This window comes from Muscardinus avellanarius (assembly GCF_963383645.1).
Source record: "Muscardinus avellanarius genome assembly, chromosome: 7".
NCBI lineage: Eukaryota > Metazoa > Chordata > Mammalia > Rodentia > Gliridae > Muscardinus > Muscardinus avellanarius.
In genome coordinates, this window is record NC_137793.1 from 110,036,019 (window position 1) to 110,053,261 (window position 17,243).

Sequence of the window (17,243 nt, forward strand, 5' to 3'; positions counted from 1 at the left end):
ATAGGAGAGGAGAAAGGCTGATCTTGATTAATGAGGGTCTACATCTGAATATGTATAAAATTATGAATATGAAATGGTTAACCTGGACAACCATTGGTGGGAGGGGGGAAGGAAAAATGGGGGTGGGGGGAGAGGGCACCAAATATAGTTTAAATGTATACCATTTATATTCAATTAAAAATTTGTTTAAAAACCATTAAAATAAGATTTGTAATGCTTTAAAAATGTTGGAATTTTTTCTTGGAATTATATGAAACTCAAAGATTTGAGGAGAACTGGCCAGATGAGGTGGTGCACACCTGTAATCCTAGTACTAAAGAGGCTGGGACAGGATAATTGTAGGTTTGAGGACAGCTCCATCAACTAGCAGACTCCTACCAACCTAGCGAGACCCTGTTTCAAAAGCCAAAAATAAAATGGGACTGGGGTTGTGCTCAGAAGTACAACACCCCTGGGTCCAATTCCCAGTGGAAGGAAGGAAGGAAGGAAGGAAGGAAGGAAGGAAGGAAGGAAGGAAAGGAGGGAGGGAGGGAGGGGAGGGGAATACAAAGGAAAAGAAGGAGAAGGGGAAAGGAAAAGATTTGAGGAGAACTGACATTCATGTGAGAATCTTTTTATACAGAACCAGTTTTCTCTATATATAGCATTTCTTCATATAGATCTTTCAAATTTCTTTTGAGACTTGATCCTGATTATTTGAACTATTGTTAATGCTGCTGTAAGTGTGGCAATTTTTAAAAATTTTTATTGGTGCATTGTAGTCATACATCTTAATGGAGTATAAGATGGTAGACATGAACACATCATTCATTTAGCTCTTCCCCAATTCCCACCCCATTCCCTCCTCACTCCCCCCTCCTTCTCATCTTTGACTTAGTGATAGACTTTGATATGTTTGTGAATGTACATCATGTACATTAGGAAATTTTCCTTTCTTCCCCTCCATCCCCCTCAGTTAGGTCACCCTATCTGTGCATCTATGGTTTTCCCTTCCTTGTCTAGAGTTCCTCCTATGACCCTTTTTCTCCCTGGCTTCTGCATATTAGGGATAACATCTGATTTCTTATTTTTTGTGACTGACTAATCTCACTTAAGATAATGTTCTCCAGTTCCACCAATTTCCCTGTAAATGACAAGATTTTGTTTTTTACGGCTGAGTAAAATTCCACTATGTATATATTCCATAGTTTTTTAATCCATTCATTGGTTGATTAATATCTTGGCTGGTTCCCTAGTTTGGCTATTGTGAACTGTACAGCTATGAACATAGATACACATGCACTAGTTTGGTAGTTAGGTTTCCATTGTTTTGAGTGGATACTCAGAAGTGGTATTGCTGTGTTATATGGTAGGATTGGTCCCATTCTTCTGAGGATCCTCCATACTGTTTTCCAAAGTGATTGTACTAATTTGCAATCCCACCAACAATGTATTAGAGTTCCCATTTCTCCACATCCTCGCCAGCATTTGTTGTTGTTTGTGTTTTGAATGATTGCCATTCTAATTGAAGTTAGGTGAAATCTCAGGGTAGTTTTGATTTGTATCTCTCTGATTGCTAGTGAGTTTGAACATTTTTTCATACATTTATTGGCCATTTGAATTTCTTCTTTCATGAAGTGTCTATTTATTTCACTTGCCCATTTTTTGACTGAGTTATTTTTTTGGTTGTGTGTTTTTTGAGTTCTCTGTAAACTCTGGATACTAGCCTTCTGTCAGGGAAATAGTTGTCAAAAATTTTCTCCCATTCTGTTGGCTCTCTGCTTAGGTTCTTGATGGTTTCCTTTGCTGTACAGAAGCCCTTCAGTTTAACGCAGTCCCACATATTGATCTGCCTTTTAGTTTCTTATGCCTTTATTTCCTTTATTGATAGTTGTTTAAGATCAGAGGCACATTTGTTTTTGTTTAAACTTTGTACTAAACTATGATACCAAGTGAAGTAATTTCAGTTTGTTCTTCTCTCTTTTCAAATGTTAACTCAGTTTATGAGAGAATAAAATTTTATTTCTCTCATATTTTATATTTAAGTTCTTTTAGATCCCATGGTGTATAAAATTAAAAGTTTAGAGCTGGGTGGGGCAGTGCATGTGTGTAATCCCAGCACTTGGGAAGCTGAGGCAAGAGGATCAAGGTCAGTCAGTCTCAGCAATGAATAAGAATCTCAGTAACCTAGTGAGACCCTGTTTCAAATGACATACATATATGAGGGTTATACAGTATACCTCATTGCTAATAACTCCGGATTCAATCTCCAGCCACACACATACACACACACACACACACACACACACACACACACACACACATGTACACACACACACAGAGTCTAAATTCACTGGCTCCTATTTCTAATAGTGGTTATAATGTAGTTTTTTTTTTTCTATTTCACCCATTTCTGTTCTTCTTTGCTGCTTTGTTTTACTTTTACTTTAGTTTTAAGTTGATCTTTCTCTAATTACTTTTGGGAAAACCATATTATTTATTTTATATTTTCTAAATATTGTACAGATATCTAAAAGGCAAAGGTTTTCTGTAATTTTTTACTTTAATTTTGTTCAGAAATTTTCATAAGTTGTTTCATTATTATTCTGTTCAAAATGCTCTCTTTTTAAATTTTTTGACTCATTATTATCTAGAAATGTATTGTTTAATTACAAAAAATGAGGCATCTTCAGATATGCTGTTATTCATTTCTAATTCAGTATTACTGAGTTCAAGGAAAGCACTATATATATTCCCAATTGTTATAAATTTATTTTATGTTCTTTTTGATGCAATCGTCTCTTGTAATAACATAAAACATGTTGACAATGGCATGCATGCACAGAGCACTTGGTGGGCATTATACAATTATTGAGACATTTATATATGTTCTACCTTGGTGAGTGTACTATGTACATTCTACAATTAAGTATAGTGTTTTCTCAAATGTCAATTAGGTCAAGATATTTAATCATTATTTTGAGATTTTACATATGTGTTCTAATTTTATTTGTCCACTTATTTTATCAATTACTAAGAGAGAGTTGCAAAAGTATCCAGCTACGATTGTGAATTTGGCTTTATCCATTAGATTTTTTTTTATTATAACCACTTCATTCATTCATTTATTCATTCATTCACTCAAAATTGTATAGAACCACAACCAAGTGCCAGTGGCTATAATAAGTAATGGTAATACACTAAGAATTAAAAAACATAAAGTTATCCTGCTTCAATTCAGCTTCCATTTTAGTTGGGAGAAGCAGTTCATAAACAAGAAAATAAATCAATATCACTTTTTCTCCATTAGATTTTTATTTTTAACTCATTTATTTTCATTTTTGGAGGTAAACCAATCAAAATTACTTCTTGATTCACTTATGTTGAAATTTTAATTTTTAGACTGTTTATTTTATCACAAGATTTTTATGTCTTCTGCTAAATTGATCACTTGCCCTTATTAAATGTCCCTCTTTACCTCATTTTAGTCTATTTTCACAGGGACAGAAGTACAAAGTAGCTGTGAAACAGACTGTATGACCTGCAAGCCTTAGAGCATTTTTTATCTGGCTTTTCACAGAAAATATTAATTCTAACGCTTACATAGAGAAGAGACAATGAGCTTTGAAATAAACTGGGTTTTAATTTTAATGCTGTCATCTCTATTAACCATGTTATATAAAATGCTTAGCATCTTTGAGTTTTAAGATAATCATTTTTGAGCCGAGCGTGGTGGCACAGGCTTGTAATCCCTGTGCTTAGGAGGCTGAGACAGGAGGATCACACAGGTTCAAAGCCAGCCTCAGCTACTTAGTGAGACCCTGTTTCCAAATAAAGTATAATAGGTCTGGGAGTATAGCCCAGAGGTAGAAAAGGCCCTGGGTTCCACCCTCAGTACCACACACACACACACACACACACACACACAAAAAGATAATCACTTTTTGAATGAGGAAAAGCATTGAGACTTGGTATAAGAATGAATAATAAAATGTTCAGACAAAGTAAATTTCAATAAATGTGTTTTTTCCCCTTGCATGGTGTTAGGGTTTCTCATGTTAGAAATCCAATCAATTAAACATGTGTTGCATTTTCTCTTAAAAATTCATACTCAGTGTTTGGCTAGTTAAACTCAAACAAAAAAAAAAAAAGGAGAGATATTATGGTTCACAGGCTTCAGGGTTTATGTAGCAAGGATTTCCGGGCAGTGGTCCATAATTTGTAACTGATGTGGAGGACCCTGGTATGTAAAATACTGCGAGCATGTGATGGTTTCTGTTAGAATTGCTAACCAGTCCAGCCTGGGTGAGGCATTTTAGGAAAACCATGAAAATAAACATGAACATATGATTTTGCATATGGTGATTGGTTCCCTGGGAACCAAACAAGTAGTTATTGATATCTGCTTCTCAAATTGCTGTATTTGTTGTCTGTATTACTTGAATTCAAAGCACTTTTGGGGGGAAGAAATCATACCTTGTTTTTATTTCTTCTCTACCCTCCACTGCTCCTAGAGTTTGCAGTTGGGTGCTTAATAAATCCTGAGAACTAGACGCGAGAATGTAGAAGAAATCCAGAAGAAGACAGGGGGCCTTTCCTTTCAATCCCACATTGATTGTCTTGCTCCTGTCAGATCCCCCTGTCTATCTCCAGTGCTTAGTTCTGGGTTTCATATATTGCAGGTGTTTAATGAATGCTTATTGAATGAGAAGAAATACTGTAGAGAAGTAAACGGATTAAAGAAGCACAGATCTGAGCTTCATGTTTACCATTTTTTCCTTGAGTGATGTAGAAAAAATATTTTGAATATTTTCCTTTTAATTTTTTGGTACTATGGATTGAACCCAGGGATGTTCTACCCCGGAGCTATGCCCCCTACCCCAATTTTTATTCTTTATTTTGAAACAGGGTCTCGCCAAGTTGCAGAGGGCCTCATTAAGTAGCTGAGGCTGGCCGCAAACCTGAGATCCTCCTGTTTCATTGTCCCAAGTACTAGGATTACAAGCGTGTGCCACCACGCCTGGCTCTTTCCTTTTTTCTACTTTTATTTGGTGCATTGTGATTATACATTGTGCTGGGTTTTAGAATGAGAGGATCATGTATGCACATAAATTGAAGCATTTCCCTCTGGGTCTCTTTGAGTCTTTGGTTCTTAATTTCCTCCTCTATAAAACTCCTATAAGGATCAAACTAAAAAGTGCATGAGACAATGTAGTTTGTAAACCATGAAATGCTTTAAAATGTGCCTATTACTTTAAATAATGAAAAGAATCTACGCCTTATGCTATGTAAGAAAAATTCTTACATTCTTGGTCTATTGGCTTAAGATTGGAGGAAAATAAGGAAAACTAAGAGAATGCTACCTCAGTAAATATGGGCTAAAATTACTGAATTTTTGTTGGACAAGTAGCACTTTAGTAAATGAAAAATTTTGGAAAGATATTTTTCAAGACTCATGTTTTCCAGTACTGTTGCTTCTCACTTGTGCAATAAATTTGTCTCTGATCCACTGCATACAAAACATATTTGTCTATCAAATCAACATTAAATTATACCAAAATGAATAATTAAAGGGTAGAAATTCTGTAGACATCAGAAGACTTAAAATAAGCACCTAATGGAACTAACAGAGGTGTCCAAAAACAGATGAATAAATTGTAAAACTATGGAGTAGAAACACAATGGAATTCTAGTCAGTAATAAAGAACAAACTATGCCATTTTTATGAAAATGGGTGGGCATGGAGAAGATTGTGTTAAGTGAGAGTAGCCAGTCACACAAAGTGAAGAGTCATGTGTTTTCTCTCATATTCAGGTTAATTGGAATATAAAGGGGGACTTTATAATGGGAGAGAAACCAGGAGAGGCATGGAGGTGTTGAGGGGAAGGGAGAGATTAATGAAGGAAACACTTCCACTGATGTTATGTGTATATGTGAAATTCTCAATGCCAAGTTCAGTGTCCAGTATAGGAAAGGGAGAAGTCGGGAGGGGGCCAGGGAAAAGCCCAAGTGCTGTGTGCATGTATGTCACTATCACTGTGAACTATATTATGGTGTGAGACTATAATGCATCAGTAAAAGTATTTTAAAAACGCCTAAGTAGCTTACTTAAAAAAAAAACTCCCTAATTGATTTGGTCTTAGATATGTACTTATGATATCAGTATTTTTCTTTTTTCTTTTTTTTTTTTTGCGGGTCTGGGGGTGGAACCCAGGGGCATTCGACCTCCGAGCTACACCCCCTGCCCTATTTTTTCTTCTTTATTTTGAAACTGGGTCTCACTGAGTTGCAGAGGGCCTCACTAAGTAGCTGAGGCTGTCTGTGAACCGCGATCCTCTGGTCTCAGCCTTCCTGGGATTACAAGCGTGCGCCACCACGCCCGGCGGTATTTTTCTTAATATATTTTATATACTAACATAACTTTCAATAGTCCTCAAGAGGTATTCTCCTGAATCACTTCTAAGAATATAGTACAAACCTAAAATATATTAAGTAGCCAATGGGCATTCATTTATAGAATTCCAATTGGAAATTTCTGTTACCAGCTACAATGGAGTAGCTTATAGCAGAACAAATGACCCTGAGATGAATATTCATAAAATATATATACATGAAGTAAAAAATAATGTCTAAAATCAGACACATACTGCTAAAGAAGTAGAAATTGCACCTCAGGGGCTATCAAAGTGGAAGCCCAGTTCAAGCTTTAGGTGGAGGCCTCTGAAGAGCTAGAAGGAAAAACAACTTTAGGCATATTAGGGTTCTCAAGTACAAGAGCACAAACTTGAGTCTTCTTAATTACTTACTGGATTAAGGTGATTATTTCTACATTTATTCATATAAAATCATCTTAAGAGAGAGAGAAATTCCCTAATGCATGTAATGTACATTCACAAACATATCAAAGTCAATCAGTAAGGCAAACATGAGGAGCGAGGAAAGAAGTAATAGGGTGGGAATTGGGGAAGGGCTAAATGAGTGACATGTGCAGGTATGTCTCCACCATCTTGTACCCCATTAAGATGTGTGACTACAACGCACAAATAAAAAATTTAAGAAAGGCAGGTATTAATAACCAGAACCTCTACATTGTATTTGGTCTTTAGTCGTCAATTAAAATATTATTTGGTATGACAGAACCAAAATAATAAAATCTTAGAGAAAAGATAGTTAATGTGAACAGAACTCAGGTCACTAAGATATTGAGTGCTGTCAGACAGATTTTAAAAGTGATTGTGATTAATTTTTAATAGACTATAAGGTGAAGAGTTTCAAAGAAAGTAAGAATATATAAAAAATTAAATGTATATTACTTGAAATAAAGAGATTTTTTTTAGTGAACAGAGATAATTCACCAGGAAAATATGGAAATTCTTAAATTACATACTGTCAGTACCAAATTTACAGTTTCCATGTCCACAAAGAACAGTAATACTAACTTACTTAACGAAAGCCAGTCTCTCAACATTGCAATTAATAATTCAACTAGCACAATATACTAATTGCAATTGTATAAAATACAAACTTTGCTGCTAGCTTTTCAACCCCCAAATCACTTCATACATAGCAGATATGAATCATGACTGCTGACCAATCACATCAATTCTTTCGGTCTCTGTCACTGATTGGTCACTGGGTATCAGTTGTGTTACACAAAGACAAAAACATGTCTCTGTGTTGCCTCCTTGTTCCCAGCGATAAACCGCACGACAACAAATAAAATGGATGATTAAAAGCAATGAAGATGAAATTGGAGCAAAGAAAAACAGGGAGAGAAACAGACAAATCCAAGGTTACAGTGGGAGATTTTAACACATATCTCTCAGGAACTGAAGGAAACAGGACACAAAATATTGAGGAAACAAATATTAATGTGTATAGTAAATATAAATATTGTGAAATATATACACATATATAAAAATTATAGAAAATATTGAAAATAATCGAAAACATGATAGAAACACTTAACTTAGCAAATATATATATAGATATAATATACAACAGTTATAGATTACATAGTCCTTTCACAAATATATGTAAGTCACTAATATTGTCCACGAGAAGATCCATAATTCAAGGTTCAACAAATCTCAAAGGATTAAAATATAGATTTATATTCAGAAATTCACAAAGATATTATCTAAATACAAAAGAAAATGACACTTAGCCCATAGAAAATTGACAAAAAGACCTGAGTATGCCCTTCACAATATAAAAAGAATGGATATATAAATGGCAACTATATAGGTAAAGGCTCTCAATCTTATTAACCACACAATACAAATTGAAATCCCAGAGGAATACCTTTATGTACGCAAGAAAGGGTTACAATTAAATTTAAAATGCCAAATACTGGTGAAACACTCATACACCTCTTCTGAGAGTATAAATCACTACAGTACTGTGGAAAATTATTTGGGCACATCTACCAAAGCCAGACTATTAATGGTCTATGAGTTCCAAATCTATCCAACAGTTGACACATGTTCATCAAAACAAATATATAGAAATACTTATAGCAAAATAACTTAGAATAGTCAAAAATTGGGAAAAGTGTAAGTAATCCAAATATTCAATATATCAACATAATCAAAAATATTAGTATCAAAATGGTAAAATATATTGAATATCTATATATTGGGATGCTGAACTGCAATGTAAATGAACACTTTGATGAAGGAAAAAGCAGTAAGTATTGAACCCCACAAATGTCATGTTGATTAGAAACAGACATGAGAAGCCGGGCATGGTGGCGCACGCTTGTAATCCCCGCACTTGGGAGGCAGAGACAGGAGGATCGCGCAGGTTCAAAGCCAGCCGCATGCGATGGCTTAGGAGACCCTGTTTCCAAATAAAAATGTAAAAATAGGTCTAGGAGTATAGCCTGGAGGTAGAAGGGCTTCCAGGAACCCCAGTACCACCAAAAAAAAAGCACAAAAATAAAATAATATAAAATAGGTCTGGGAGTGTAGCCCGAGGTACAAGGGCTTCCAGGAACCCCAGTACCACCAAAAAAAAAAAAAGAAAGAAAGAAAGAAAGAAACAGACATGAGGAGTAGATATTTTAAAGATTTCAAATAGTTTTAAAAGTAGGAAAAAAATTGATGGTGATAGAATTAAAAATGGTGGATTCCTCCGTGATATATAATAAGAGATAAAGGCAGAAAAAGCCTTGTGGAGGGTGATGCTATTGCCCCATTTCTCGATATGTATGGTGGTTAGAGGCGATGTTCACTTTGTAAAAATTCATTAAGAAGTGAATTTATTATTTCTGCACTTTTCTGTGCGTGTTATTTTGATTAAATGATTATGCATATAGAAATACAAAACTCAAGGGGCTCTAATGAAAGAAACAGTTTAACTAATGTTGAGTCCATATATGAAGGGATCATTACTGATCTCACTAACATATATGGAACGTGGAGCATCACTGTGCTGTATAATTACAATGCGCTAATAATAATTACATTATCCATTCATGTATGTACATAGGAGAAATTACTAGTGCTGAGCTCAGTATCATGTCTTGGGGGGAAGCGGGGCGGGAGTCTGGGGGAAGTCTCACCAATTTCTCTGTGAATGTATACCCTATCACCTTGAACTATATTATGCTGTGAGACCACAATGTACCAATTAAAGTATACTAAGAAAAGAAAATTCTGATAAAAAGAGAGGTGAAGATAACTTCAAGATATAAAATCTTTGCGAAAGCAAAAGGAAATTTCTTGTTAAACCATTCAAATGCAGTTTTACACAGACAGGAGTATTCACATGTGTATGTATGCACACACGCATATACACACATACCTACCTTGACTTTGGGTCACTTACTTTAAGCCAAACCTCATCCCCCTTCTCTGGGCTGCTTTCTGGCTTCTCACGCCCTTTCTCCCGAGGTCTCTTTCCACTGGCGACACAGGGAAACCAGCCAGTAAGGGAATGTGGCTTGAGCAAGTCTGGATGGTATGGGGTGCAAATCTGCAATGCAATTCAACCAAAAGTTAAGTGTGCAAGGCCAGAGATAAGGAAAGGCAGTGAAACTCTCCAGCACGTGATAAAAGCTCTCGCCATGTGCCTAACGATCTCATTATTGGCAGAAACACTTTTCTCCAGGTAGATGAATTTCTCAGTGTTCTCTGTTAGCCTCAAGATATAAATTTCAGGTTAGGAAAGAGCACAGGACAACTCTGAGTGTACCCTCAGCCCAGGGATTATGCCCCTAACATAGTACTGGCACCCAGAATAATTTAGTGTGTGTGTGTGTGTGTGTGTGTGTGTGTGTGTGTGTGTAACTAGGGATTGACCCCAAGGGCATTCATTCTACCCCTGAGCTACATCCCCAGCTGAACCCCTCTGTACTTTGAAACAGGGTCTTGCTAAGTTGCTGAGGCTGGTATCAAACCTACAATCCTCCTGTCTCAGCCACCCAAGTACTGGGATTACAAGCATGTACCACTGTGCTTGGCTAGGATGATAGTTTTACGTCCTAACTGTGTAGTACTGACCAATCCCAAGAGGGATATTGAGTCAAGGAGCCACTGAGCACTGGGCTAGGTAAAGGATCCAGAGAAGCAAAACTCCAAGAAACTTCTCCCTCTCCACTTGGGAAAGACAAGCGGGCTAGACTAAAGCCCCTTCAGGGTACTGTCACTAACAGAATCTCCGACTTTCCTGGCTTCCGGTCACTGGGTTCCAGAACTTTAAAGATGCCAGAAATAGGCTGAGAGAGTTTGGCAGAAAAGGCCATTTGCCTAACTAGATCTATCTCCCTTACTTTCTTATTAACAAACTCCAACAGTGTTCAAGGCTATCCAGTTCATAAATGTTCAGAGTTATTTACAACTAAGGATAACAAAATGGCCTAGATTTGACCATTACCATGTGGGTAGAAGTTGATAGTGTTGAACTTCCAGTAAAGCTGCCATTTCCCCAATTAAAAGGTAAAGACTCCACTGCAATGCAAGAATTTCCTTTGGGCTAGCTGCCTTCATCCTACTTAAATTGCTGACTCCATGGGTGGAGAAGCATAGCAGCCATGTTGGGAGCAGGAGGAAGCAAACATCAAGCCAAGGATGGAAAAGCTGGAATCTAGAAGGTTCCAGGAGCCTTTAGGACACCCTGGAGCTGGGTCCCCAGTCTTTCCCAGTCCTCAGATTCCTCAGAGAAGTCTCCTCAAGTCTAGGGTGCCATGATTTTATCCTGGACTTCGATACCTAGAAGGCTCCCCTCACTTCTGTGAATAGACTGGATTGACTATTGTTAGGATGAATGAAGAGTCTATTTGATAATGAAAGGATTTAGAATGGTACCAAAGAGCCAAGAGCCCTTACCCCCTGTAACTATTCACCTAGAATTCATAAATGTCATTAGCACAGCATCTCTGAGGATCTCCTGTCTATTTAGATGGTCATACAGGGGAAACTGTAGACCTAAGAATTTGCTTTTAGTACTAACACTAGAATTTCTTCAGTAATAATAATGATTATTTAAACATTATACTTTGATCTTTAGTATGTACTTTAAATATCATTTGATCCTTGTAATAAGCCATTTAGTTAGGTGCAAAAGATATTAACATGCTTCTTTACATATGAGAAAATTGGAGCCCAGAAAGTGAAAAGAATTTGTCAAAGATCTCATAACAGTAGTAATACCAGTGGGTCTAGTAGTGTAACTCAGGCTTTATGACCCCTTACATTTTTTGTATCCTTGTAAAGTAAATTCTCCCAAACATAGAGCCCAAATATATTTTTTGATCTATGTGCTTGTGGACTGAGATGCATGTGTCTGCCTGGGCATCAATCAATGAATAGTTGAAAGTTTTTAGGTGAAAACTAGTGAAGTAAGTGGGTGAAAGAGTGAAGGCTGATCTCAGGGCTTATATGGAAGCTTTTCATTTAATATTATCTTGTTCTGAGATCAGTCACGACAAAGCCCAGTGTCAGGGTCTGGAGTGCAAGTGAAGGTCTGAGAGCACCACTTCGTACTGTTGCCCAGTCTTGACTCAACTCATCTGGCCAAATTTACCATGGAATGAGGTTCTCCGGTGACCAAGGAAACAGGACACTTCTTCTTGTCCTCCCAAGAGGAGTAAGCCTGGATGGCCCACTGATCCAAGTATCCTTCAGGAGTATGGAGGCCACAGTCTACAATGCTGGTTTCCTTCTCAAACGGCTCACAAATCCCATCTCCCTCATTTATGTAGCAAAGGCTGGGCTCCCCTGCCAAGAGACATGTATAACACTGCAGACTCTTTATGATTCATGGGGGAAAATAGCATGGTGGTATTCACAGTATTTCTTCTCTGGCCCACTGAAGAGGATCTTGTGACTGCCACCCAGTCTAACATCCACACAACACACACACACACACACACACACACACACACACACACACTTCCTACATCCCCCCCAAAAGGAGTCTTCTTCATTTGTTTATTGGAATCCACCTACACAACACAGTCAAAGAAAGGGTAGGGGTTGGAGAGGACAAAACATGGAGGATAAAAGCAGTTAGAAGTTGAGTGTGGAAATAAATTTTAAACAGTGTTCAGTGAAAAACTTAGGGGAAGCTAGAGATAGAAGAGAAATCAGAAAAAAAGAAGAAAGGAAGTTCAAATAGATAAAATAATGTCCTATGTATTTGAATATGATTCAAAATTTTTGTTTATTTGTTTATTTATTGTTCATGGTAGTGGGGATTGAACCCAGGGACAGTCTACCTCTGAACTATATCTTCAGTCCCTCCTTCCTTCTTTCCTTCCTTCCTTCCTCCCTCCCTTCCTTCTTTATTTATTTATTTATTCATTTAGTTATTTACTTATTTATTTATTGTATGGTGCTGGGGATTGAACCCAGAGTCAGCCTACCTTCAAAGTTATACCCTCAGCCCTGTTTTATTTTTTATTTGAAAACAATAAAATATTTAGTTCTCACTAATTGCTGAGAGCCTCACTAAGTTGTTGAGGCCGGCTTCAAAACTGTGATCCTCCTGTCTCAGCCTCCCAAGTCCTGGGACTACGGCATGTGATAGCACACCTAGCTATAGTTTTTTAAATATTAAAATAGTTGAGAGGTATGTCCACTGAATTGTGTTTCTTTGAATTCATAGCTGCCCTGAAACTGGACTGTAAAGATTCCAGGCTTATAAGGTTACACATGTATTCTTTTGTCTAGTTTAGGTCAATCATATGAAGCACTTTTGGTATGCTTGCTCCTTAGGCTGAAAGCCTTAGTTTCAGTGAGTTTATGTAACTTGACCAAAGATTTTTGACTGAGGAGCAGTGGAACAGGGTTTGAGTCAGGTGTGCACAACTAGACTGATAACAGCATACTGCCTCCTGCAGAGGCAGCACTCAGTAAAAAGGGAATATCTGGGGGGAACAGTTAAGGATGTAAAGCAAGCTCGCAGACACAGGAAGTTGCCTGCTCATAGCATAGCTCTTACTAAGTGAATCTCAGCGACCGTATAGACATGGAAACCTGCTTTCTGCCCATGTGGAGAGCAGAGAGGCAGCTGCAATTTCTCCCCAAATCTGAGAAAATTAATGTTAACAGCATAATTCACATTCCCCATCTCTGCTTAAAATAATAAAACATTAAAATAAGATCGAGATTCAAAATAAACCAACACTTAAGACCCGTATTCAGTAGCATCATGACCAAAATGTACTGTCACTTCACCATCTGTTTTTATTTCCCCACAGCAGTCTCACGGGGCTGGTTCAGTAATCTGCCAGCTGCCCATCAACCTAGAGCTATTAATTATTTCCTTTCATAATTTTCTAACATCTAAGACCCTTCTGAACTAAGTCTCTACATGCCAAGGATAAGTCATTGTTCGTGAGACATGGTTCTAAGGCTATTAGGGGCTTTCCATTCCTGAATTTCATCAAACTTATGACCTATTCAAACCATTCCTCCAAAGTCAGAATATGTGCATTTGGAATGATTTTCCCACAATGATTCCTCTCTCTCTTTCTTAATTTATTATATGCATTATACATACATATTGTACATATTATATATACACATATATAATGTTTTCTTATCATGACCCAATAACTGCTGCTTCTTGTTTCTTATCTATATGATTTTTTACTGTGGAACTAAAATTGACATTATGCTTTATTCCAAAACTATATAAAAATAACAAACTACTTTAAAATACATTTAAAATGTTTCTTCAAATCAAATAATCTGAAAACTAATGAACTAGAACTATATGCTTAGCATGAAACGAACTTATCATTGAAAGAGAGGTCTAATAGTGGAATATATTACTTGAGTCAATAAATAATTTAAATACCGCCTTAAATCTAGTATTTAAGTATAGTTAAAATAATTTATATATAGTGTTACTTGAGTTGGAGCCTGAGGAAATATGAGTAAACTTTATAGGATCAACTGCAATAGAAACAAAGCAAAATCTGCTTCTAACTTGAATGAGACTTGAGCCCTTCTGGGGAGACACAGTGTTTGGGGAATGTATGTTTATTTTCAATACAAGACCACTATGTGACTACCAGAAAGAAATGAAGCAACCAGAGGTGGCATTAACAAATACTTGTGCACAGAAGGAGGAGGCAATGGGCTCCGTGTATACTGCACAGCCAGACCACATCTGGAGTATTGGATTCCTCTCTGAGCATTGACCACACAAAGCACGCCAGGTTGGGGTAAATAGGAAAGGGTCTGGAAACCTAATCACATGAGGGGATGTTTGGATTGGAAAGGAGAATAATGAAGAGGCATTTGAAATATCTGAGTGCTAGTCAAATAAAACAGGAAAAAATGTATCCTCTGTAGTTTCAGAGCAAGGAAAATGCACTTGATTGAACACGAGGAAAGTTGAACTCCAGGGTTGGTTCTGCAGAGACATTGTTATATGCCCTTCAATGAATCACTAAGATGCTCAGAGCCTCAGTTTACAAACTGGGAAAAGGGAGAAGAATTTTATAATAGGGGAAGCCATTTTTAAATAGAATGGTCTGTTTCAAAGGGCATCCTTTACTACTAGGATTATGTAAGCAGAAGCTAAAGGCCCATTTCTCAGGAACTGGTTGAAGAGATTTCTATGAGTGAGTGAAGTTAGACTTGATGTCACTGTTGACCATGTGCATGAAGGAAGGGGCCAGATCTTCAGCAGACTCAAGTATGTGGTATGACTGAGTGGTCCATGACTGAATGCATGGACTGTCACATGCATTGGTTTGTTAAATGGATGAATGAATGATTAATGGATGGATGGATGGATGGATGGATGGATGGATGGACACTAGGATTTAATGATTCATATCTGGCTCAAGAGAACAAGGGTATCTAGGTTCTTTATAGTATCTGAAATCTTAATGAAGTCTATATAATTATAGTAATACCCTACTGTATCTTAAGATTCAGGGAAACTAAGGTATTTTTAAATGTACTACTGTTTTTTAACATTTTTGCTTTTAATATGCTTTTATTGGTGCATTATAGTCTCACATCACAAGGTAAATCATATTGACAGTGACATACATACACACAGAACTTGGTGCTCCCCCAACTGCCTTCCCAGTACCTCCTGCCCCATACAGAATACTGAGATAGACACTGATATTTTCACATATGTACAAAAAGCTGATGGTAGTAATTCATTCAATGAAACTCCCTCTTCCCCCACTCCTCCCTTTTAACCACCTCCCTGGCTCCACTAAGTTCCTTCCATTAACTGGAGTCCCTCTGTTATTCCTATTATGCCCTAGCATCCACATATTAGAGAACACATATGACCTTCCACTTTCTATGACTGGCTAATCTCACTTAACATAATGTTCTCCAGGTCCTTCCATTTTCTTGCAAATGACATAAGTTCTTCTTAATTGCTCAGTAGAATTCCATTGTGTGGATATCCCATAATTTTGTAATTCATTCACCTGTTAATGGACACTTAGGTTGGTTCCATAATTTGGCTATTGTGAATTGTGCTGCAGCTATGAACATAGACATGCATATATATACATATGCATATATTACTGGTTTTAACCTCTTTGAAAAGATACCCAGGAGTGGTATGAACAGATCATATGGTCTTATCCATTACCAGTTTTCTAAGGAATCTCAAACTGATTTCAAACAGTGGCTGAACTAACTTGCAATTTCACCAAAGTTGTAGAAGAGTTCCAATTTCCCCATGTTCTTTGTAGCATTTTAACTTTTTAATGATTGCCATTCTAATTGGGGTTAGATGGGATCTCGGTGCAGTTTTTATTTGCATCTCCTTGATTCCTAATGATGTTGAACATTTTTTCATGTATTTACTGGCTATTTGTATTCCTTCTTTTGTAAAGTGACTGTTCAATTCAATTGCCCATTTCTTGATTGTTATTTTTTGGGGTGTAAAGTAAAATATGGTTGTTCTCTACAGAATTATTGCCGTGTATGCAGATGGGAATGAAGGTCTCTCATCTAAGAGACCTGTTGATAGTATTCACCAGAAGTGGCAAAAGTGTTGTAGACTGCCTCCCTGTGCACCCAGAATCAAAGTTACCTAGTTATAATGTATTGCCAGTGATTCTCCAGGACTAAAAATGCTATGACTTTCTGTTATCCTTTGTGAACTTATCTCTGAAGCACAGATACCTGGAGCTATCTTGCATTCACTTTGGCTTAGAATATTTTCCTACATTAATTTGTATGCAGAATCCACATGATTGAGCTACTTATCTGACATGATAACATTGCTGTTATGCATGAAGACACAAAATTCCTTGGTAACATTAAGTGAAGGTACACTTTAATCTAATGGTTCACTGTGAAATTCTAGAGCACTAACTTTACCACTTCCGGCTATATAAAGTGCCTGTTAGTTAAGACATCTATGACTCTGTTTATTTTCCTCATAATTACAGCAAATGTTAAATGATATCATTTATAGTGCCAGGCATATAATAGATATGTTAAATGTTATTGCTATTATTTTAAGTTATATGTTTTAGGATATTAAGCTCACAAAAATAATACACTGAGATACCTCTAAAAATAAGAAATAATACTAGGCATAAACTCCCAAACTCACCCGCACAGTTGAAGCCTTTCTCTAGTTCACATGTCCTTGAACATCCATCCCCATTCAACAGGTCTCCATCATCACACTCTTCTCCAAGGCTCCTAGAATACACATACATACACAAATTTTTTTTTTATTTAGCTACCATCATTGTAATTTTTTAAAAGTTCCAAATTATATATTAAAAAGTGTAAGCTGGGTAAAAGTAGGAGCTAAAA

General features: G+C 36.8%; 1 protein-coding gene across 1 annotated transcript in view; it reads right to left on the reverse strand.

The window, feature by feature from the left end:
* Positions 1 to 17,243, reverse strand: part of PAPPA2 (pappalysin 2) — a gene marked incomplete at both ends in the record, with an annotated part of 252,769 nt that overhangs the window by 110,953 nt on the left and 124,573 nt on the right. Inside the window, 3 exons of the mRNA XM_080698352.1 lie at positions 9,811 to 9,957; positions 12,007 to 12,200; positions 17,035 to 17,126. Of these exons, the coding sequence (XP_080554478.1) occupies positions 9,811 to 9,957; positions 12,007 to 12,200; positions 17,035 to 17,126 (433 nt within the window). The remainder of the gene's footprint in view (positions 1 to 9,810; positions 9,958 to 12,006; positions 12,201 to 17,034; positions 17,127 to 17,243) is intronic.